The sequence below is a fragment of the Myxocyprinus asiaticus genome, chromosome 41, assembly GCF_019703515.2.
Source record: "Myxocyprinus asiaticus isolate MX2 ecotype Aquarium Trade chromosome 41, UBuf_Myxa_2, whole genome shotgun sequence".
Lineage (NCBI taxonomy): Eukaryota > Metazoa > Chordata > Actinopteri > Cypriniformes > Catostomidae > Myxocyprinus > Myxocyprinus asiaticus.
This window is the reverse complement of record NC_059384.1, coordinates 25,012,756-25,037,929: the sequence shown is the minus strand read 5'-3', so window position 1 is coordinate 25,037,929 and position 25,174 is coordinate 25,012,756. Positions and strand designations below refer to the sequence as shown.

The window sequence follows — 25,174 nt, the reverse complement described above, 5'->3', positions numbered from 1 at the left end:
CCCTCCGTGCTGCATCCAAAACCTTGTCTTGAACCAAGCATTGGTGTATAGAGGTTTGATTACATCCTGAATCTACCAAAGCTTTGTATGTACCCGCGTGGATACTAACTGCTATCCTGTACGGTCGATCGGGAGCAGCCTGCGGCGCATCAGGGACCCGAACCAACAACCCTACCTCCATCGCCTGGCATTGGTCCTGAAAATGTCCGGGTTACCCACAGCACCAGCAGACTGGCCCAGGTTTTCCCCCTGCACTCCTGGCAGCAGAGTCACCAAGCTGTGGGGGAGGCGAGAGAGAGAGAGGAAACAGGCAGGTTAGGGAAACCCCAAGAATGGGGTGCCAGGTTTGGGAAACAGCAGCCCTGTTTCCGAGGTGCAAGGACAGGAAAAGGGTGAGAGACGGGGGAAGGGTGAGAGGAGAGTGGAGAGAAAGCAAGAGACGGGGGCTCGCCGGCCCCCAGGAATGCAGCCAAATGGTCCTCAGCCAGCTGGATTGCCTCCGTCAGTGACGCTGGGCGGTGGCACTGGACCCACTAAGCCGTTCCTATTTCGGTAGCCGGCCGACTAACTATTTCAGTACCATCAAGGTCAATGACAGCTTTGGTGTCACGATCCTCTGCCAGCAGCCACCACCGACAGGCATCGCAGAGCTGTTGGGCGAAGGCAAACGGGCAACCACATTCAATGAACCGCAGCGTCCAGAAGTGCTGCCGGTGTTGTTCTAGATTACGGCTGACCCACTGCAAGATGGCCCACTTTAGGTCCATGTACTCCATAGCGTTAGTCACCGGGAGTTGTTGGGCCACGAGCTGGACTTCCCCGGGCAGCAAACGGGCTGCCCACTGGGTGTTTGGCCAGCCCCACACTTCAGCCGCCCGCTCGAAGAGCTCAATGCACACCTCTGGATCATCTTGTGCCCCATCTTCGCGAGCGTGATGTGGGGCAGGGCTATAGCTGCGCATGGGGTCGCGGCTGGAGCACTTCCCTGGGCCATCAAGCTCCACAATACCAGAAGGGCCTGATGTTGGGCCTGGTGGATGCTGGCAAGAGTCATGATAACTTCGGCGATTGGCGAGGACTCCATGACGGTGTTTCTTCCTCAAAAAATATCCTGGGATTCGGCACCACTGTAAGAGGTTCTTGTTACAATCAAATTACAAATTTCCTCCTCCTCTCGTCTTTATTAAAGCATTTTTCAGTGTTCCACAAAAATGTCAACATAAATCACTTCACACATGGTCAATGCGTGTCACTCTCCTCTTCTGTGGCTCTTATCTTCCCTTTTATATCTCTGTCACCTCTCACTGCAACACAGAATAGCTGTTAGTAAATTACCCACAGGTGTAACTCCTTAACGCTCTCGTCTCCCAGTCTCACTCTCCATTCATAAATCGGTGCTCAACCACACCCCCACCTCCACAGTGATATATACCAGTGTTTACTGGTAACATTGCAAAATAAGGATGTTTTTGTTTACATTAGTTAATGCATTAGGTATCATGAACCAACAATGAACAATAATTTTTACATTTATTAATCTTGATTAATATTAATTTATACATATACTATTGTTCAGCTCATAATGTGTTAACTTATGTTAACGTATACACCTTTTAATGTTGAAATGTAGTTATATGTGGAGAAAATAAAATGATCAAAAATGAATAAATGCTGTAAAAGTATTGTTCATTGTTAGTTCATGTTAGCTATTGAGTTAACTAATGTTCATGTATAAAACCATATTGTAAAGTGTTACCAATTTATTTGCACATAGATAAATGTGTCATTGCCATGGTTCTGATGAAATTTTAGAGGAAACCATGCTTCCCATTCAGTCTAAAAGCAACCGTCACTAGCGATGATTCAAAATTCCCACTCTAGTTGCTGCCTCTGCTCTTTCTAGAAGCTTTCATTCAGCCCTCACCGTAACATTTATATCACTGTCATTCTTCTGACCAGATACTGGGGAAAAAAATACAGTAACTTTCTCTCTGGCATACATACATCTTTTTAATGGTATGGCTGAAGTCAAAGGCATCCATCCTTCAGTGTAATGAAGATGCCCCTTCGTCAGCTGCCTAATGGCAGGCGTTTGACATCAGCTGAGGGATGTTGGGTGAGGTATATTGATTATTAAACTGGCAGGCTGAGCTGAACTCTGACTTAATGGATGAATGAGCCACAGTGTAATGGGATACCAGAGATTTCTAGCCCTGCTGGAAGGAGAGGCAGGGAGCTGTTTAAAAGCAACTCTTTATCCAGTTAGATAGAGAAAACTACATCTAAAGCTCTAAGCGACCAAATCGTGCCAAAACACGGCTAAACAGGAGAGCACTGACAATGTTGGTGGTGAAAGCCAGCCAGAGATATATTTGCAAAGAAAGCAGTGATACAGTCATGTGAATTATGAAATTAAAAAATTTTGAAAACAGTCTTGTCAAGTAATGTTAAACACATCTAATGTATTTGTGTCTCTTATACTGGAGGTTGTGTAAACAACCAGTTCTTGAAAACTTTATTTACCACCCTGAAAGAAAGTTCTTTATTGTTTTATTGTTACACAACATAGCTTCACACAATAAATAGAAAGCACATTTTTACATTTTATGAAGAAAACGTAAGCGGTACTAGCCTGTGCAAAAGTCACTGCCACAGTGCATGTTGTGGTTGCTTGCCAGGGCATTGCTATGCAGTTGTTTGAATGTTTTGGGTGGTTGCTAGGGGGCTGCTTACTGGCCCAAGTCAAAAGAGCCCACATCTAAGTCTCAGTGATATTCTGATCTCTAAATATGGCTTAAGAGTCAAGACCTGCAGTCTATCTAATATTTTTAGACAGTTGATTAGAAAAGTAGCACTCCTATCGTCAACCGGCATGTTTTGAGGGATTGTTTGTGTCTGTTGTACAAATATTGTATAAACTTTGATATTTCGGGTAAGGGGTTTGTTAAAATAGCTATAAAAATAGTGCTTTAGCAAGCACTTTTAAATCAAATAAGATTTTATGGTTGGATTATTTTGGCCTCTCAAATATTGAGCTTTTAGTTGTGAATCAATAACAAAATAATTTTCCCTAGGCCTATTAAATCTAGACATTCTGATTATGCATTTCATACAGATTTCATTATCATAAGTTGAGGCTTTGTAGCCTGGAACTTCTCATAGTGTATCACAATAACTTTTTAAAAAGTCTATCAAGTCTCAAAGACGTTTTGGGGAGTTGGTTCATTCAACTCACATTAAAAGATGAAAAAGCATTGAAATATTCGAAAGTAAGACTGATACATGTTTTTTCTTTCACTGCTGTGGAAGGGCCTCTTGCTAATTATCTTTTGATTTCCCCTGTTGTTTTCTTTTCTTTGTGCTCCATAATGTTCAACTAAGCAAAAAGTCTAAAATATAATAACCTGGAAACTGGATAGAAACTGGATCTCAAGTTCAAAACAAATTTAGTTGGCGATGTCTTCAAACTTAGAACACAAGCAAGCAATGACCTCAGCTGCTTTTATCTGCAGTGTATTTCATACATCCTGTTTGTGAAATAATTTTGCCCTATGAGGTAATTCCTCTTGGATGACTGACCCCATAAGCCAAAAGAATCTGAATTCTCTCTGGATACTGAAAGTGCTTACCTGCAAAATCTCCAACCCAATTCTTCTTCCACAAAAACTTTGCTGCGCAATTCATCCCAAACCATTTCTTCTACACCTATAAATGAGCTGTCAAATTGACAAGCCTAATAAGGAGTGGCGTGCTATTTTATTAGTGATCGGGTGTACAATGTTCGCTCCACGGGCAAAAAAACAGGAATCTTCAGAACAGAAAATCGTAGAGATGGGGTGTGGCCTCTTTTTACTTGGGGCTGGAAGGCACACAGAACACCATATCTCTGCAACAGAACATCGTAGAGACATGGGGGTGGGCTCTTTTGACTCGGGCGGTGTATTGAGGCACTTGTTAGGACATTGTGGTCAGCAAGCTTTGCCACAATGTCTCATCTAGTTTGTTTTTGCTTTTCTTAATTTCTTTGTCTTACCTTATTTTAATTATTGTATGCTATGGCCAATTAATAATGGTCTTCATTGGATCTGTATTCTGACCAATGGTTGACTTGGGTTTACCACAGTTTTATATGTTTGCAATTCCGTTTGGTGATGCAGAAATCTAAGAGTTAATATATCTAATAAAAATACTTTATATTAGAATCTCTGTGAATCGATAAAAATAAAAAAAAGCCTAATTAATCACACAGCTTTCTGTGATTAATCACAATTTATCATGGTACGTAGTAAATCAAAACAAACATTCAAATATAATTGTAAGCGAGTAAGCATTTTCTGGCGATGTGAAGAGATATGGCAACTTGCCGTTTCTCTCCCACACCGACTCACCGCTTGTGGGTGAAGTCTCCATTCTCCTTACAGTAAATTTGCTCCTCTGTTTATTATGCCTGGGATGCATGTTGCGCTTAATGAACATGCGTGCACTGCTCCACACAATTAGGTTCTGTGATAGGATGTGTAATTGAGTCAAGCATGTACCTCCTGGAAATTGATATTTGCCAATTTTAGCCACAGGAAGTGGGGAAACACATTCGTGAAGTTTCAAGAATTTAAAAAAACAACAACAAACAAGCAAACAAAAACAAAAAAACGGATACTGCATTCATTTCATAATTTTTTAACACATTAAACAGTCAACTATTAACTGCTGAAATTAATGCATTACATTTCCCAGCCATACTTTCTATGTATCACAGTTCTCATCTGTTTCATATTTTCTTTTATTGCAGTGTACAGAAGCAAAGAAATATTGCTGGTATTTCGAAGGAGGATACCCAATCTATTTCATGTAAGTGCAATCACTTTTTTTGTTTGTTGCAAACTGTCTTTCTCAGCCAGCCTAATTCATAATTTAAAAACAGTGATTATGTTTACTTCAAATATTTTATTACCTCTAATATTCACTCAACAATGTCCACTTCCACAATTACCATGCATTACCATACACAGATCTCATTATGTGCTATGCGTTGTACCGTTATGACTAGCCTTATTGGCTTGACCCAAGGAAATCTGACATTACCTTCACTAAGCCTGTCATCCGACAAGCTTTGTTCATTAACACTGTACTTTCGTGTGGATGAAAAGATAACACCTAGGTAATGAGATAATACAGCCCAGGCTTCCCTAGCCAAAGGAAGTAGAGCAAGCATAATTTCAGATATGCATATGTAGCTTAGGTTAAAGCATGATTTAAGGACCCTGAAGTCAAACACTGCTTTCACAGTATTTTAAAAAGTGTGCACTAAACAAAAAGTATTTGGAAAGTGTATGCCATTGCACTACATACAAAACATGACACTAAGTGTAATATAGAAATATAGCACACGCCCACACTTTTAAAGCAAAATTTTTGGACAAAGGGACATCTTATTATTAATTTTTTTAATTATCAAACAACATATACTGTTCAAAATGAAGACAAAAAGTATTTGGACTTATGGCTATCAAACGTAGTGGAAGCCGTCCAGTTGCTTATATTAATAATTAAATAAAATTAATACATTTGCTAAATTAAAATGGTCTGAGAAAAGTTAGTTTTTAGAAAAGGCATAATTTGTTTGCAGATGCCCCTTGGTTTAATATTTGTTTATCTAATTGCAATACAATTCATACATTTTTATTGTGGCTTAATTGTCTATAGTGACTAAACACTTTTTGGGGGCTGCTGTATGTAAGAGGTTTTATGTTCATCCCTAATTCTCAATAATAAAAAAAAGTACCTGTATGGTATAATTACTGCCCATGAATATATTTTAAATAGTCTCAAAAATCTACTAAAGATGGTAGCAGGATAGTAACCAGACAGACGATGAAGTGCTCAAGGGTGATAGCCCCATCCCCCAACCCCTACCCCATTCGTATGGTGAAATATCCTGTATTCTAGTGGTTGACCGATATATCGCAGAGGCTGATAAATCAACCGATATTCAGAATTTTTTTATTTAATTAACTAATACATTTTCACGCTTGGCTGATTCTATTTTTTTAGGCTGCGAGGGCGCTGAGAATCACCTGCTTGCATGTTCAGCATCTGAGACATTTAAATGACCGATCACAGTTCGTTTTTTTGTTACATGCCATAATGTTACTACAATAATAGGCTGGTGTGCAACACAATCTCATTTAAGTGATCCACATATCAAAGCTGCCATAGACGCACCTGAGCTCATAAAGTTAATGTGATCGTGTGTTTCACTCTCTCTTCTCTCTCAAAAGTTCCCTGTAACTTTTAACTCTCTTGTCTAATACTAAAAAGATAAATACCAATGAAACTAATATCATATACTGTCTGCAAATATGCAGATATCTCTTTAAACAGGTGTAAAAAAACAAAAACAAAAAAACTCTAGGAAATCCAGTGTCCTGTGACACACTCATACAGTAGTTCTTCCTCTAAAGCACGTTTTCTGTCAGCCTCTCCTCAGCATCTCCCTGTAACTTTTAACTTTCTTGTTTAATGATAAAAAAGCAAATATCATTCTTCTATCATATACCGTCTGCAAATCTGCAGATGTCTCGTTTAAACAGATGTAATTCACTGTTTCTTCCTGTCGAGCGCTGTTCTCTGAAGTGCATATCCAATCAGCCAGAATCAAAACTTCAGAATCAGGATAAAAAGTTTCTCTAATTCACAAATCATGATGGTCAGTCTGTGACAATCCAAGCGGGTGATTCAGCCCATTTAAAATGTCAGGAGATTGCTGCTCACACTGGATCCGCACGAGCGCGTGAGTGCAACCTTAAAGTAAATTAGCTTATCGTGCGCTATGAGTAAATGCCATATTCACTATGCACTGTATACAATGGGTTTGATTCTGCCTTTAGTGAGAAAATGCGATTACTAATGCACACATGCCATCCATGGTTGCTGGACTACTGTGTGTATTGTTATATCCTTCTTCCTAATAAATTATCAGTTTCTTCGTGTGCAAATACATAATTTTTTTAGCAATTTTATGTTTGTTATACTGTATTAATTTGTGTGATATATCGACAACCCTGCTCTCTGGATATCGACATCGGCATCGACCATTAAAAAACCTATATCGGTCGACCATTAATTCTAGGCATTGTGTACCGTATTGAAGTGGCAAAATGCTCAAGGGGGACCCACCCCCCGGTCAGACCAGGTCCAACACTTGAGGGTGACCCCCATCCTGTATTCAAGTGCTCAAACTGCTCAAGCATCCTGTATTCGTGTGGCGAAAAGTTGCCAACCATATCAGTTGCATTTTGAGAAGTCACTCTTAGGCGACTATTGTCTTTCTGTTGATGTTGAACAAAAATTCTAGGCCTTATCTCACATTAGTGCAAATGTTGAACTCTTATCAACATCTGCTCTTTAAGTTTTTCTCAGACCAACAGCTTCTGAATAATTTAGAGGTCCTCAAACTGTGCAATGCGAAACTGTGCTGGGATGTAGTGTCCCATTGGGAGTCTGTACAGAGTTCATTGGGAGGCTTCCAGTTATAATGCTGCATGTTTCTTTCTGTTCGTAACAAGCTAAAGGATTTGCGCCAAATTGAACTTCCTGCTGGCTGGCTTTTATCTCTCAATGTGTCCTCATGTAATGCTTGTGGTAGTATTCATTTGGGAAAGTGACTGCATGGCTTTTTCATTGTGGTCTGGAGATAATGTAGGAGTTCGGCATGGAGGAAAATGGAGGAATGGAAATGGAATGCTCACTGTATGAGATAGCAAACCTATCACGCAACCTAAAGCCAAGACTCTGACAGAGGGGAATTGGACAGCAATTTTATGTTTTCCCCTCTATGGTTCTTCTACCCTGGTTGCCCATTTTCTTTTGAATGATTGACACCGGCTGACACTGAATGAAGAGGCAAAACTTGTGTCTTGTTCTTTAAACTTGATCTAAAGAAGCTGTCTGAGGACGTTTAGCTGGATGATGGCCTTGACCTTTATGTTTCCTGCTGGTTGGAAAATGTTGCTCAGTTTAGTAATGTTATTATGTTTACTCTGAACTCCAGTAAACTCTCTTTGTGACTGATACATCTAAACATGTCACAGATGTAATATCAGCCTCAAATTACTTTTAAGGGGTGATTTACTCTCGCTACCAAAAACATCATACAAACTCAGCTTTTATCTTAGTACTTCTGTGAATGTCTGTAACATAAAAAATATAAACATAAAGAAATAAAAATATTGATATTTTTTAGTACAACCTGTGTGCAAACATTTTTATGCTGAAATCATGATTCATCAAGTTTACACTTAGGGCATCTAAGGTAGCAACGTGATCTCATGAGTATTTGTAGCTATGCTTACGTAAAAGTCTAGTTCAAGCACACATTTACTTATGTTTGCATAGACACTGAAATGTACAATATTGACTTATTGACAGCATCTAAAATGTAAATATTGAATTCACAGAATTAATCGGTTGCTTTTGGGCCTGTTTACACTTGGCTACTTCATGTGTTTTCACTGATCGGATAGCTATCCGATCATGAAAAGACCAGGTGTAAATGCCTTCCGAAACGCATTTGAGACGGATTTCAATCAGATCACTCAGACCACTTCAGGAGGTGGTTTTAGATGCATTCCAGACGAAACTGGTCAAGTCTAAATGCATCTGGCTGTTCAAGTCACATATGCACACTATACCCTGCCCAAACAGCGCTACGTCAGCATAGGAAAAATGCGAAACATTATAGCTGTCACCTAATATTTGCATAGGGCTGCGTCGCGCAGTAAATTATAACAAAGAAAGAGACGAATGCATGTTGTAGGAGAGACAGAACGTTTTTTTCTCATTTATTTGATGTAGATCGCTGATGAAACTGAAACTAAACACTGACATGAGGGCAGCTGACGTGCATGATGCGTCTTACCTACGAGAAGCCCCGATGGCAAAAACACACAGCACACCCATACACAGACACGCATGCGCTAGGCAAATTCAATTGGAATCAAATAATAAAGCACATCTGTTAAATTCACTGCCAGGAATTAGCATAATCACAGAAGTGCACTGAAGTTTTATTTGCATATAGTACGGGAATTGAAGATCGGATTTATGTCGATTTGGCGGAGACACGGAGACAAGTGTAAATGGAACGAGCTTTTTCAGTCGGATAGCAATACAATCAGTAAAAATGCATGAAGTGAGCAAATGTAAATAGCCCCTTTATTGCATTTATAATTAATAAGACTAATTAAATGTTAAATGCCAATGTAACATTTATTTAATGCAGTTGACACATTTACCTAATTTGACATGTTACATTTGTTCTGCGTAGTAAAATATCACAAATATATTTAAAAAAATGTTTTTGTAATATTAGGATTTGTAAATATTTGGATGTTTCTAAAGCTGTAAATATATAGGGTGACCATACGTCCTCATTTTCCTGGACATGTCCTCTTTTTCAGACCTTAAAAAAGCCTCTGGCCAGGATTTCTAAATTCGGCTTTAGTTGCATTATGATGTGCATCTGGTCTAATGGTCTAATGGCATATTTGCATTGCTTTAACCCCTCTTTGTAAGTCCCACCTTCTCGCACACCAATTGGTCGATTATAAGAGGCTTGCAGCAACTATTGGCCAAATTCCTGTCTGTCAATCTCTCTGCGAACGTGCGAAGCACTGTTGTGTCTGGCTTCAAACAGTTGCTTGACAGTAGCAGCAAATGACAGCTGAGTGGAAACAATGCCCAAACGAAAGTACAAATTTACAGAAGATTTGCACAGAAAATTCCCATGCTTTTGTCCAGATAGAGATCTGTGGGAAGCAGAATGTATGACATGTAAAACTGGCACTTATGTGTCAATTGCTAATAAAAGTGCAAGTGATTTAGAAGCGCACATTAGCTCTGCGAAGCATAAAGGGTCAGCAAAAGGTGAAAGTTCATCAGGTAAATTAATGGACTACTTCTTGCAACCAGGTAAAATTGTTATCACATTGCTTCATTTTCCATGGCCATTCAGAATAATAGTAATAGTAAATGAAGGTACACTCATGGCATCAAATATTTAATTTTAGTACATGGACATTCAAAAGAATGTTGGACATTTTTATTTATTTATATATATTTATGTTATGCTAATTGAGTGTCTTTTTCACTGTATTAAAGTTTGCATTCATAGTAACACTGTTTTGAACCCTATTATTCCACACCACCCCGATATCAAAATTTTATGAATAAGGCCCCAGGATTTTGGAACAATGTTCTCTGGACAGCTGATGCAATAGTAGAGCTGTGTGCTATCTGTCAACCATGAGATCAAGATACTGTATATTAGAGAGCACTTGGGGAGAATTCAAGGCCATCTGTCAAAAAGCTAAAAGCCAAATCATAAGTGGACCTTGCAACAAGACAATGACTTGAAACCCTCATCAAATCCATATAATAGTTCAAAATATGAAATAGCTGAGATCTTAACCTCATAGAAATGCTGAGAGCACTCAAAAATGCCTTTAAAACATCACAGAGTTAAAAAAAAGGTATGTACTTCAAATTGATGTAGGAGAAGCAATTACTGCTACACTGGACATTGAAGCTAGCTAGCTCTGACTTTTGGTGGACTTTTTGGGGGAATAAATGATTGCAAAGAATAATAATCATTGTAACATTAAATACAACATAACATACCGACATAAAAAAATTGTCTAATGGGGTCTATATCGGTTATATTTATTAAGTTTTAACTATAAAATGTCTTCTAAAAATGTAAAGGATGAATAAAAATATATGTAAATCTGACAATTGATAACATAAAGTAAGTGTATAGAGCTACAAATTTAGATTGCATATCTCAGATACTTTGGTCTTGGAAGAATTTGATGAGAAATGTGTGTGTTAATACTGAAATCTCTAACTTTTTTGTTTGCAGACGTTGATATCTTCTGAGCACAGTTTGAGACATTGTTGAGATCTCTCTGAAACTCTAAAAGAAACACATAGGAAATAGATTAGATTTATTAGGTCTTTCTCAGGAGAAACATCCGAGAAGCAGGACGCTTCAGCAGAAGTCTCCATTTGCTCTCTATTTAATCTCATTGCTACTGTATCTGTGAAGAAAAATTTCGATGTTAAATAGATCTCATTTGTGTTTTTTCTCTCCAGTGGGTTTTTCCTTAAACTGTTTACCATTATCAGATATTGTGCATGGTTTCTTTAAATATGAGTTTTGTTTTGTTTTTTCCTTGCAGTAGTTTTCAAGTCAGTGCATTTTTGTTTATGTTTGCAGGCAAATCGCCGTTTTTTTGGATGATTCAGCTCTCTTTCACCCGATACTTTTACTACCATCCCTTTCAAAAGATTAAGTGCTTATATTAAAGGCCGAGAAACCTTTCTCAGATCTGTTCTCGGACAGTTAAAGACGAGCCCAGCCATGCTGTGCGTCAGAACATAAATCACTGCAGTGCAGTGCCATATATGCCAGTATTTAAATAAGATGCTGTCATGTGGCCGCTGTGCTGAGATATGAGAGATTACTGGCTCAGGTTCAGAGCAACATCCTTAACATTTGAGTCACAGCATTTTGCAGCTTTATTTATCATCACGTCAAGGGGTCTTTTCAGAAACTTGCTCATTACTTCTTTTTGCGCTTTCTTTACTAGTATATGATATTGAGCACAAAGGACTTGTGAATCACATAGTCTTGGAGGGTAAAGGAGAAACAGTGTAAATAGAGAAAGTTGACTTACTTGAGATATTTATTTATATTTTTTATATTGACTTTTATAGACTCATATTTTCATTCATATGTTCCTGCTAGTCTTGCGTAGCCAGATTTTTGACTGACACAGCTTATACTACCCAAGAACCTTCCACTTTGAAGAGACCGTCTGGCCGACATATAAAGAACCCAACCACAGTTTTTTTTGTTTTTACATGGTGTTTAGGGATGGGTATACCTGAAATATATTATATGAAAATAATAGACAGATTACATACAATTTTTGGATTACATTGTAATGGTTACATATAGATTACATTAAACAGAAATTTTCATTGTTTAATGAAATGAGTGTAAATGGGTACCTACTCCCTGTCTACACCTGATGTGAGCGTCACGTTGCATCAAAAGCAGATAGCTCCCATTATAGCCGACAGTAAACGGATACCCTGTTCTGTTGCTGACATGGTGCAGAGCTACTCCAGCCACTTTATTATCTGGTCCGCCTGAAACAAAAGGATTTTACTTACCAAATGGCATACGTTTGAATCTTTCTGCCATACATTTTTTTTGTTACATACTTCAACTCCTGAGACCTGAGCGTGACTGTTGTGTGCATTTTCCATTCCCCTTTTTGATTTGTAACACGTAGCCCCTAAGAAACTTGCAAAACAAAAAATTGTTTTAGACCAAATAGTTTTACCAAAAACGTATGTCCACATATGTGGACAGTGGGACTAAGTTGTGAAATTTTAATAATACCAAGCTGTAGAAAGTAAAAAAAACTAATTGTTTATTATGTTTCTAGGAGTTGGCCTGTTGGTTATTCATGTTTTTGAGATGTTACAGACATTGCATCAAAAATAAGCATAAATAATTCTGATTCAAAGTAATGGCCAGCATCATCCAATCACTTTCAACCATGTTTCAATCTATATACTGATTACCATTGCCCCATGTCTACCAAACATGCCAGCCTGTGATGTTTCAGGTCTCTGGTCAAATTCTAACCACATTTATACGCAGGTTTAGCAACAATAGCATTACAATAATAAATATAGCTGCAAGCAGCAATGCGTATTCCTCCTCAAAATGGCAAATCATTTAAAAATTGATCAGTAGAGGGTTGGGGTTAAACCCTCCCAATGGAGGAATCCTAAAAAACATGTCTTTCTGTCTGAATCCTAAACAAAAAAAATGATGGCTATGGCTGGATTTGAACCTTTGACCCTTCACGTACCAACACAGCATCTTAGCTAAGTTAGCTATTCACATTGCTGAGTGTTTCTGCTTTCAATTTCTGTATAAAAAAAGAATCAGTGGCTAGCATTGTCAGATTTGGCCCAAGTTCAAACAGCTGTAATTCAGTCATCTTTTGACATATCAAGGTGAAATTTTGCACAGTACTTCAGAGTGATGTCATCTTGTTAGGTTTGAAAAACCATCAGTCAAAATTACATTTGATTTATTGACATGTGGACATTTACATAAATACGCCCCTTTCAGCCATTTTGTATTGTTTTCATTTTTGCTAAGTAACAAATTGAAAGACATCAATTCTACACATGGGTACCAAATTTCAAGTCAATTGGATCTACGGTTCAAGAGAAGATTTTCACTGAACAGGAAAATCCATCATGGTGGACCTTATGGGTCATTGAGGCTTTTTTGTTCCCCATGAGAAATGAGGCATGTACACCAATTTCAGAAGAATTGGACAAATGGGGTGGAAATGCCATCACTTTGAAAATGGAACTTTTGGGCGTGGCCTGTAGTGCCCCCTAAGGGCAAATGTGGGCCATTCTTGGTGTGGGTGTTCCCGGTGGCCTGTAGTATCAATGTGCCAAATTAGAAAATTTTTGACTGGTGACTTTTTGAGATATTGGGGCGCAAGGAGAATAATAATAATAATAATAATAAAACCACCAATAACAATAAGTTTCCTCCTACCGGAGGAATCCTAATAATAAAACCACCAATAACAACAGGTTTCCTCCTACTGGAGGAATCCTAATAATTATATAATAAGTAAATGTTCATACCAGTGGATTTACATTGAAAATAAAGTAAGATACTGGTTATTCACCCATTTAACCATTGCTGAAGTCTACTCGAGCTCACAACTGATTGTTCCGTGCTTTCTGCTCGTCCTTTAGAATGTTCACTTTGATGCTTCTAGTGTAGACAGCCTCAAGTTGTTTCAGTGCGTGTGTAGCCAGGGTGTTAAAATTAGATTTTCATCTCATGAAAACATGCATTAATCTTAAAGTAATCAGGTTAGATTACCTAAAAGTGTAACCTAAAATATTAAGTTACTGATTGCAATCTAAGTTGTGTAATTTGTAATCAGTACTGGATTGCATTTCAGAAGGAATTTACCTACCTGCTGATTATTTCACAGACATAACTCAAAGTTGAGCGCACAGTTCTGCTTGTGGATATCTAGTTACTTCAAAGATTCAAAGATTTGATTCCACTTACCTGGTTAGCTCTTGCAAATCCAGTGATTAGTTCTTCCCCAAAAACCTTGTCAAGTCAAATAAAAGAATTACTCTCAGAAGTTGGGAAAAGACTACCAATCAGATTGGAACTGGCTATCAGACAGTGCATGCCATTTTGTATGCAATATGCATCAGACAGTCATTAAATGGACTGTGGGCTATCTGTGGGCAGTCTGAGGCTGAGAATATGTTCCTGCCAACTGTCTGCTCAAGTATAGAATATTTGACCATGACCACAGCTTATACCTCATCTATATTTAATAAATCATTCTCATAGATCACAACACAAACAAAGCAAGGTACTATGATTAAGATTGCACAATAGGACAACCATTGTACAAAATAATTTGTATTTAGTTGGTTTGCTGCAAAAGAGGGCACACATTAACTTTTATATATATATATTATTACATTATATTTTATTAAATTTTTTGCACGATTAGATTAAGCCATTAATCTAACATCTCTGAATGGGAACACCTGCTTCATCCATTTGTTTTATATTGTGTGCAATCTCCTTTTTCTCTTTCAGAAAGCCGTAATATGAACTGTTATCCATTATTGATCACATGGGGCTTATATGGTGCATGTAACTTTTTAACTATAGATCATAACTTCACTTTGAACACCTGTAGGTATAGATATGGCCTTTCTCTTTAATTCATGAAAGCTTTCTCTGTGCTTTGCCATTGCACTGCATCTTTCAGTTGGTAAAAGAGCAAAATGTTTCTTGTAAATATGGGATGGGCATACTTATTTAGACCTACTATTGATGACATTGTGTACTTAATTTATGTGCCATTCATATTCAGAAGTCAGAACTCTCCATACTACAACTAATGCTGTGTGGAGGCACAATCCATACAGGCTCTGCAGTTTGAAAAAAATAATAATAATGCACTTCTACACTTGATGGCAGCCAAAAGCACTTTCTTCATTTCAGTGGACACATTGACCTTTGCTGGCTCTGAACTATGGAGGCAGGAGGCTAGACTTTGCTCATCTGCTTTATCAGTTATTTGAAGTTGAAAAAATGGCAAATTAAGCCTAGTCCGAGCACTTGATCTGGTCCATTGACCCTCCCTGCTCAGTTGAGTTGATTCCTCTTGGCTGTTTCTCTCATTCTCACTTGGCTGTCGGTTCTCCAACTATCTGTAGAAATGTAGAAAAAAAAATCATGAGGGTGTTTGATAAGTTGCTCTGTTGTTAGGTGGAGTGAGTTCTAAAGAATCTAGTCTAATTCTATAGGATTCTTGCCTTAATAGGACAGAATCATGTCACTTTTTTTTTTGTAACACACTTTCCTATTGTTAATTAGAATACCATTTAATACAACAAAATGTCTCAGTTATAAATGTAACCTTGGTTCCCTAAAAGGAAGGTACGAGACTGCATCAGTGGCTGACGCTATGGGAGCTCCTTGCAGGAGTGAAGATCACTGAACCCTTTAAGATTGGCAGTTGGTGCCAAGCCCCTTTTGCGCGCATCATTGCGTGCATATAAACTGGAGCACAGTGCCATTTCATTAGGATTTTTCATTTGAAGGGAGGAGACGAATCTCTCTGCCCCTTAACAGTGAGAAATCAGTAGTGCGGCAAGCGTATGCATTGTCTTGTTCCATTCTTTCAGGGAACCTTTCATATCCATAAATCAATGCTGTGTCAGTAGCTGATTCTATAGGAGACCAATACTATAATGCTGTGCTACTGATTTACACATACAAAGTAATAGGGAGGAAAAGGGAACAAATAACCATATATGTTAATAGTATAATAATGACACTAGCCATAATGGGTAGTGAAACATTGTACAAAGCTCTACTTCCTAAGCAGTGGAAAGGGAAGAGATAAAAACAGTCATAAACCATGAATATAATAGATACTAGCCAACTGGGTAGAGAAACATTGACATATATCTACCCTCCTTCGACGCCAAAACCTGGGAAGAGAAGGAGGAAACATCCAAGTTATAAAACCTGGCAAAGTTGTGAGGGAAAGGCCAACCTGCAGCCAGACAGATGTCCTCTAAGGATATGCCCTTTGCCCATTCCCAGAAGTAGTCCACGCTCCTGGTGGAATAAGCCTGGACCTTCCCTGCGAATCGTAAGCGAGTGCAATGACATCCATCACCCAGTGAGAAAGTGTAGCACCACATAGACATTTACTGACCAGAGGATGTTTGCCCACAGACAAAACACCCAGGGGGTCATGGCCAGTCCCTATGGCAGCGAAGCACACCTTAAGCGTTAATGGAGTAAGTCCTGCATTTTAGTGCTTTTGTAAGAAGCAGAGTATGGCCTGCACAGGGAAACGTGCTGGGTCCTCACCACGGGAGGAACACCAATCAGTGAAATGTCATTTTAAGGCATATGCCACCTTGGCCGGTAGAGTCATGTCGAGCACCAGCTACGACAACCCTTGTGTGTCAGGCGAGCCTCAACAGGGGCCGAACATGAAGTTTTCACTCTGGTTGGGGATGCATCCAACAGCTCTACCAGCTCTGGGAACCAAATGCTGTTTTGCCACTGCAGCAGAACCAGCAACACGGTTTCCCTGTCTTCTCGAACATTGCACAGCACTTGGTGTAGCAAGCGGATAGGAGGGAACTCATATTTTTGTTTTGATGGCCATTTGTGAGCCAGGGCGCCAACGCCCAGCAGAGTCGGTTTGTCCCAGGTGACAACTCTCTTTGGTTAATGTGCGGGGATCAAGGGACAAGCCGAAGCAAAGGACATTGAACAGAGATGCCACCCCTCAAAGGCAAATCTCAAAAGTGGCCTGGGGCTATTTTGTACATGAAAGTATGTGTCTTCTAGGTCCACTGATACATAGCAGTCAGACGGACAGACATGAGACAAAATCATCATCTGTCTCTCAGTAACCATTTTGAAAAACAGAAGACATGGATGCAAAGATGCGTTCGATGTCTGTGGCCCCTTAGGGTGAATAGCGCAAGAATATTTTTAAAGAAAACAGTTACACATGGCGCAAAGGTCAAAGACATCCGTCTAGCCCATGTTTACATAGAAAACGATGGTGGAAGTTGTCATTCCAAAACGATAATTCAAGCTTTTTTTCTGATTTATATCTAAACGGATCATAAGAGTTATTCGCTTGCGAACAGGACTAGTGAGGATGAAAAAAAGCAAGTTATGTCTGTGAACACAGTAGAAGTTGGGTTGCCTGTTTATCTTCTAGTTGTTTTGTGGTACCTTGTCTTTCTTTCTTTCTTTCATTCTCATCACATTAAATTCAGACAATACAGCAAATTCACAACTAAGCAAAATTACAGTTTCTTACCGTGGCATTGTAGGAAACACTTGTGTGCAGGTAAGCCACATCAGCAGATCCTCTGGAAATAATCAAAGCACTATCACCTTGCTCCATTCTGGGTAAGAGCATCAAGTTGGTCAATAAACTGACAATTTACTGTGCTGGGCTACAAAACAAGAACAGCTTGTACTTGTAGAGTCAGCGCTGACTATTTTCTGAGGAGTCTCAGATTTGTTTGCGTAAATGTAATGCTGCTATGTACTGCCTGTGTGTTAGGGGTGCTGGCAGCCATCATTTTTGCTTTTGGGTGCTGAGGCAGCAACATCAGAGATGAGGATGCAAATGACTGAATAAGCTGATCATTGAATGATAAGGTCATTGGGGAAAGATTGATTTACATGAGGCTGGCTTAGTCCTAGCTTAGTCTAGTCTTAGCTACAAATAATCATTATTAATCCCTCTGGCAAACTGAGTTGTAAAATTTTTGATGGGAATGACAACGAGGCTGTCTGGGATAGACTTACAGTCTCTTCGATGAGTTGTACTGTTGTTAAAAGTTTTTGGATCATTCCATTGACAAAATATACAAAAAAAAATGTAAAAAAAAACATTGTTCCAAAAATTACAGTAGACAAAAACTCCATGAAACACGAGTTTTGAAATTTTTTTTATAGGGCCTTTATAAAGCTTTATACAGTAGATGCAATTAAAGAGACTGTAGGTCTATCCCTCACAGTCTCATTTTCATTCATGTCAAAATTAAATATGGCTCTGTTGTAAATAAGGTCTATGGTCTATTTTTTTCTGTCATATTTGTTTTCATTTCCCCAATAATTATATACATGTATACCAGTCCATCTGGGTATGTAGATTTGATATTGTCTTAATATAGCCAAACATATTATTTTTTAATAGTTTTACCTTGTAGCTTTTGGTTACCTTAAGAAATAACTAAGCTAACATTTATGGTGACCCGTCCTGATTTGGCAAAACATAGGCCAAGTTAATATAAAGTAGGCTAATTTAACAAAGATTTTAAAAGCTATAATTTCATTAAGAAAAGTGTAACTTTATGCAAATGAGCAATGACGCAATGCAGTGACTACCAATGGGAGTGAAAACAGTGAGCGGTTGTCCACCTTATTAAGCAAGATGTTACTGTGAGTAATTTCCCTGTTCTATATGATTTGTCTCTGCCCACACACATGGACATTTTTTTTTTTTAAATGATGTGTGGAGAACTGTCAGAAATTAAATGGAGTTCCAGTTGATTCATGCATAAATAATTGTTCATCTTGTTTATGATATGTTGCATTGAGCACTTCTGCAATTGAATAAGAAAACTGATTCCTTGTCAAAATAGAATGATATATTTTTTCCCTTGCAATTCCTCTTATTTGTGATAAAATTTTCAAAAGATATGGCCAGTTGTGCTGCCCACCAATACTGTAGTAGGAATGCCCATTACGACCAACAATACATCTACTTAAGCTGTTATTCCACAACCGGGCCGTTTCTGAGCACAGTGAGTAAGGGTCAGTAGTATTTTCACTTGAGCACAGTTCAGTACAGTATGATTACAAACTGATCCCTGTACGCATTTCACAGGATGGTAAGTTAACCATACTCAGGACAGAGAACCATTCTTGTGGAATGCCTTTAGTGACGTTGTGCTCATGATTGGTCACTTCCTTAACCAGTCCATTCTCATCCTAATTCACCACACCACAGTGGAAAAAGAAACCATAACAGTGTCAACAAGCCCAGATTGGTACAGAACAGCATGGTTTGGGAATAGTAACTGTTCAGCCCGATGGTGGAAAAGTGCCTTTAGCGACCTCCAGCCCTAAAGTCGCTGTCAGTGTGAATGGGGCATAAGCAGTAGCGGATTTAGGGTGGCATTTTCCCGGTCAACAACTTTGGGGGCGTGTTGAAGCGGGTTTTGCACAGGGCACCATACAAGCTAGAACTGCCACTGGGCATAAGACATCAAGAGCAACACCAATCATCCATTCAAGTGGACTGCTTTTGTACCATGGAGCTACAGTCTGCTCCCACCACAATGTATAAAGAAAAACTTTTGTTTGTTCTCCTTGAACATTGCATTAACATCACTTTAGACTGTTAATATATGTAAATACTGCCACTTTAAAAGTGAACAGCAGTTGTTAGAGACATGGTGCTGCAGTTAACGCAAATGCTCACGCTATGTTGAGCTTTGATGCTCTCACATTAGAATCTGGCCCGATCTTATTCCTCTCTCTGTCTCCCAGTACTTACATTTACATTTATTCATTTGGCAGACACTTTTATCCAGAGCGACTAACAAAAGAGGAAGAATACAACATAAGCAATTCATCTTAAGGAGACAGCAGTACGAAGAGTGCTGCATTACAAAGTTACAATGGCATCAGAAAAATACTATCCAAGACAGAGATTAGAGTGCAACAAGAATAATATATATACTGTATATAGATAGATAGAAAGAAAGAAAGAAAGAAAGAAAGAAAAGAAACAGGGTGGCCCCCCAAAAAATGGGGCCACATATGTTTGATTTCTCATATCTTAAAATGCAAAACATTTTTGGCACACTTCTACTCTTGGTCCCGAACACATTTGTGAACTTTATTTGCATCAGTTGCACAAAATAAAGTGGCACCATCAGGCGATACACAATGGCTGTATAATAGATACATTACTTTCACTCAGAAATTATTGAAAACTTCACAAATTCAGACAATTTACTTGACAACAAAATTACATCACTGTGACGTCAGCGTGAGCAACAGCTTGCAACAAATAAATAAGTAAATCATTTAGCTAAGTTTTCAATGGCAGCATACTTCAGTGCATCTCTTTCTTTGTGTATATACTGTATATAGTATGTATTTATATTTTTATTAGTTTTTTTATTTTTTTTTTTACTTTCGCTCTTCTCTGTGCTAACCCACAAAGGTTAAATACAACTATAAATAAACTAAATAAATAGCAGTCACAACAAATACACCACATACAGTATCTATTCCAAAATGCTTTAAAATCTATCACTTTTTAAAATCATATGAACATGGCAGATACATGCATTATTAATTCTTGGTTGAACTAAATAATTTAAGTGTCATTTTTCTTCACCTAATATTTGAAGTGCATTGTTTCCAAGAAATAAAAACAATAACAGAAAAAGGCTATGATTCAATTTAAAGTCAAACCAAATGAAAACAGACAAAGACCAAACAAAAAAGTAAATAAATAACTAAAAAGATAAATAAATTGGTACAATATTCACATGCATGTACGTATATATCAACTGAAATATACAGTACATCCACTTCACTTACTTGTATGTCTATATGTTCCAGTATTACATTTATTTATTTATTTATTTACATCCATTCGGGTGCATAACCTATCAGCACATCTAATACCCATATCTATATCTATATCTAATTTAAGTTTAGTATATACATTACATTTAATTTAGTATAAGGGTATAGAAACTTTTTCATATATAAAATTTTCTGACATGGTATACCATGCAATTTGAGATTTTATCTATTGTTCTTTTTCAAACTATTTAAATTCTTGTTTCTACATTTGTATTGTATGAATTAGATTTTGTAACCAAACATTTTAACCAATTTAGCAAAAAACCATCTGTCAACCTCACAGACACAATCCCAGTTAAGACACTAAAGTGTAAATGCACTGTCAAAGAGAACACCTTATTGACCAGTCAGCATCAACTTTCAAGCTGTTGGAGCTGTTGGATCCAGATGCACAGAACTGTGCACTCAGTTCAGTAGAAATAAGGCAACCAGTGAAGGGGGTTGGTTCCATTTTAACTCTAATGCAAACATTGGAACATTGGACTTATGTTCATGAGATGAATTCAATTAATAGGTAAAAAAATGATCCTTGAAATTAGACAAAATACAATGCTAAATGTTTTTGACTAAACGTGTCTGCAAATTTAGTGACATTTTTTATCATTATTAATTTTATCATCATTAGCTTAATGCTGGCAGACAATTAAATTGGCAAGAAAATCTGACAGACATACATTAAAGGAGGGCCATATTAAGGGGCCAGTAACCACCTAGCAACCATTCAGAACAATCTATCAACATGGTAAAAATCACTGCATAGCAGCACCCTGACAACCAACCACTACACCCTAGCATTGTGCTTGCAAGTTTTGGTTAAGCACCCACCACTCACATTTTCTTCAGAAACTTTTGAAATGCAGTTAAACCATTGTTATTTCTATGGCATTTGGCCTCTATTTTGTTTAGGTTACAAAATGCTAACCTTTGTGCATGACATTTTGATAGTTGCTTTTACAGCGTGAGAAATGATAGCTAAGAATGACACAGAAATTTGAGTTCAGTTTGTTTCTTTTGTCTGTGTGAAGGATACAGACAGATTTGCAGTGGTGCTGTTGGCAAAGAGTACGCATTGGACTGTGAGATTAACTGCCACAGCTTCCACCAGGAGCACTGACTCTTGCTGTGTCAGACAGATGAATTCACTCTTATCATGATACTAAGAACTGTTGGAATATGACTTGCCATACCCAGATTGTGTTATATTTTATAGCCATGCTTATTTAGATATAATAGCATCAAGTAAAAAAACAAAAATCCAACAAAACTTAAACTGCATAATTGAAGCGTTCCTGGAGTGTCAGATGGAAAGAGCACGTTATGTAAAAATTGTAGTCAAAAAGTATATGTCGAGGTCATTTTTGACCTATGTTTGCATTTTACGGTTAATTGTAAACACTTTATATTTGTAACATATGGGACTTTCCCCTAGGGGTCGCTAAAGGTGTGTCTTTTATTTTGAAGTTATGTATTTTTCGTTGGGGTCTCCCTGAATTGTTTCCAGGTTTGTCTTGTTACCTAGTTAATTCTTGTTTATTTGTCTAGCATTGTTTGATGTTTCTGGTGCTTGGTGAGTTTTTGTTTTTTGCTCTTGATGGTTTTCTTTGTTATAATAAAAGTTCTACGCTAGGGATTTAAATCTACTGCTTGCCAGACCCATCACTGTTACAATATTAATTTTCCCTTTGTTATGGGTTTATAGAGGTTCATTTATGAATAATAACTCAAATGTTATTAGTCATATACATTTTTATATGTGGTTATAACCAGGGCTCGAGTTGAGGGGGAATGCGAGAGGATGACATCCCTCTTGTTGCAAGAAGTACCAAAAAGCATCCCCCTTGTAAAACCACCATCCACCTTTACAATCCCCTTTAGATTAATTGTGTCATGTATTACTTAGAACTAATCATGCAAGTAAAATGTTTAATTTTCTACGTTTAATAAACAAATAACAGCGATTTGCCAGTCATAATTAGATTTTGACATGTATAAGGTTGCCAGATGTCTATAGGTGAAATCCCCCAATCAGATCTTGACACTTGTACATTTTGGATATATTCTGCCAGTGTGACGCTTTAATGCAATCTGGCGTGGCGTTCTCTCTCTCCACTGCGAAAAGACGTATTTTTTTTTTTTTTTTAAAACACTGGCAAACAGATATGTCAGAGTTTGATATGTCCTTCCTAGTGTTCACATGAAACTTATTCCACTGAAGGTAACTGCAAGTTTTCAAAAGTTTCGTGCACTTTCAAAAATGGCCAAGAGAATATTATATTTATTTAATATTATATTTAATATATATATATATATATATATATATATATATATATATATATATATATATATATATATAGCCAATAAAATACTTTTGTGTGTAAAACAACTTTTCTACACCACTGTTTAAGCATCCTTCATAGAAACAACCCAAACTTCCTTTACTAGTTCAGTTATTGGAGTAGAAAATGTGTGTATGTGACAGTGGGCGAACGATCTAGAAAAACACTTTTTCCTGATCATGGGTGCCTGCAGGATTTCATCTGAGGGTACGCACAGAAATCGGCCTTGTACAACCTGATGTCTAAGGGAGTCCGGGGACATGCTCCCCCGGGAGAATTTTTTTGCAAAAACAACACCAAAGCTTTCAATTCTGGTGACTTTGTGAAAGCATTTTTTTTTTCTCGAGTATGAGTTGCGTTCACATAACTATTGGCTAAAGCATTTCTTCCAGTAACCGTTCACAACAGACGTGTTCTCGTGCTAAAAAAGCTAAATGTACCACAACGAATAGAGCAGAACGCTGATGCCTCGAGACACGTTTTTATCAGTTGGAGTTATTTTTTAACTTAAAGCGGCTTCTTAAAAAAGTGAAACGTAACGCAGTTGTCAAAAGACATCCATCTAGCGAATGTTTACATCGAAAATGATTGAAAAACTGCGTGAGTGGACGTAAAAACACGTACAGTTTGAACAGCCCCTTGTTCACATGATACAGCACTTGCTGAAGTTACCTCTCAAAGTTACCTCTCAAAAAGACAGCCTTTTGTTTCAGTTGACTGTAGGTAAATTTCCACTGTATTCAGTGCTGTTTGTTCTCTGTATTCATAGATATCCCAATGTTGTTTTACTGTGTGAGAAACCGCTCCAAATGATTCCGTGAGAGAGCGGTCCAAACAAATTACAATGAATCACGAATCGATTCAGACAGTTTTGTAAGCCCGTTTGGCCAATTCACTGAAAAGAACAGACTCAAAATAATTATTAATTCACAAATTGAGCATTGTTAGTTCTTTTAAACAGCCACGAGACACACTTCATGATTGATTCAATATTCTGAGAATAAAATATTTCTCATGTCAGTCGGAATGCTCATGGTACGCACAGTGCGTACGGGCGTACAGCTGCAGGTGCCTTTGTTCCTGATCATAACATGGATTCTTTTCATAAAGTTCATCATAAAATACAATAACAGAGGGTAACAGGTGCATATTATGGCCATATGTCATAAGAGTCAATGAAGTGATGTTCAGATCTATTCAATTAAAAATACATAAATAAAATGCAATTCACAGAAACCATTTACTTGAATATACCTGTTCTATGATGAACATTTTTCAATAGCTGAGTTTAAAGTCATATTGATATTTTTTTGGGGCTTAAAAGTGAAAAATGTCATGTGGTGTCCAGAGACACAGTCTCATTAAAAGCTGAAATTCCTGGAAAAAAAAAAAAAAAAAAATGTTGGCATGACTAGTGCAGAATAATCGTCCTGGTTGCTTTCGTAACCTCCGTTCCCTGATGGAGGGAACGAAACATTGTGGAATTTGCATGCCACTTCCCGGACGTACGGGTATAAAAGGAGCTGGTATGCCACTCATTCAGGTTTTGTGCTGAGGAGCCGAGACCAGGTCCCGGCCATTTCAGCGGGTAGTTCAGCGTTATGGCAAGAGGGACACAATGTCTCGTTCCCTCCATCTGGGAACGGAGGTTACGAAAGTAACCAGGATGTCTTGGAGGACCGCCGCTGGGGCGCCATACATGCAAAGATGGTGGTCGTGACGACGGCTGAACATGTGACCCAGGGAACAAGATAAACGCTCTGCTGCTTCACCGCCGAGAACTGCTGGGCAAAGTCCTCGACGGTGTCACCGAATAGGCTAACCTGGGAGATGGGGGCGTCAAGGAACCATGCCTTGTCAGCCTCGTGCATCTCAACCAAGGTGAGCCAAAGGTGGCACTCCTGGACCACCAGGGTGGACATCATCTGCCCGAGAGACCGCGCCATGACCTTCATCGCCCGGAGAGCAAGGT

At 38.2% G+C, this 25,174-nt stretch overlaps 1 protein-coding gene across 1 annotated transcript in view; it reads left to right on the top strand.

The window, feature by feature from the left end:
- The window catches only part of vopp1b (VOPP1 WW domain binding protein b), an 84,070-nt gene that overhangs the window by 23,939 nt on the left and 34,957 nt on the right, over positions 1-25,174 (top strand). Inside the window, exon 2 of the mRNA XM_051682339.1 lies at positions 4,790-4,848. Coding sequence (XP_051538299.1) covers positions 4,790-4,848 — 59 coding nt within the window. The remainder of the gene's footprint in view (positions 1-4,789; positions 4,849-25,174) is intronic.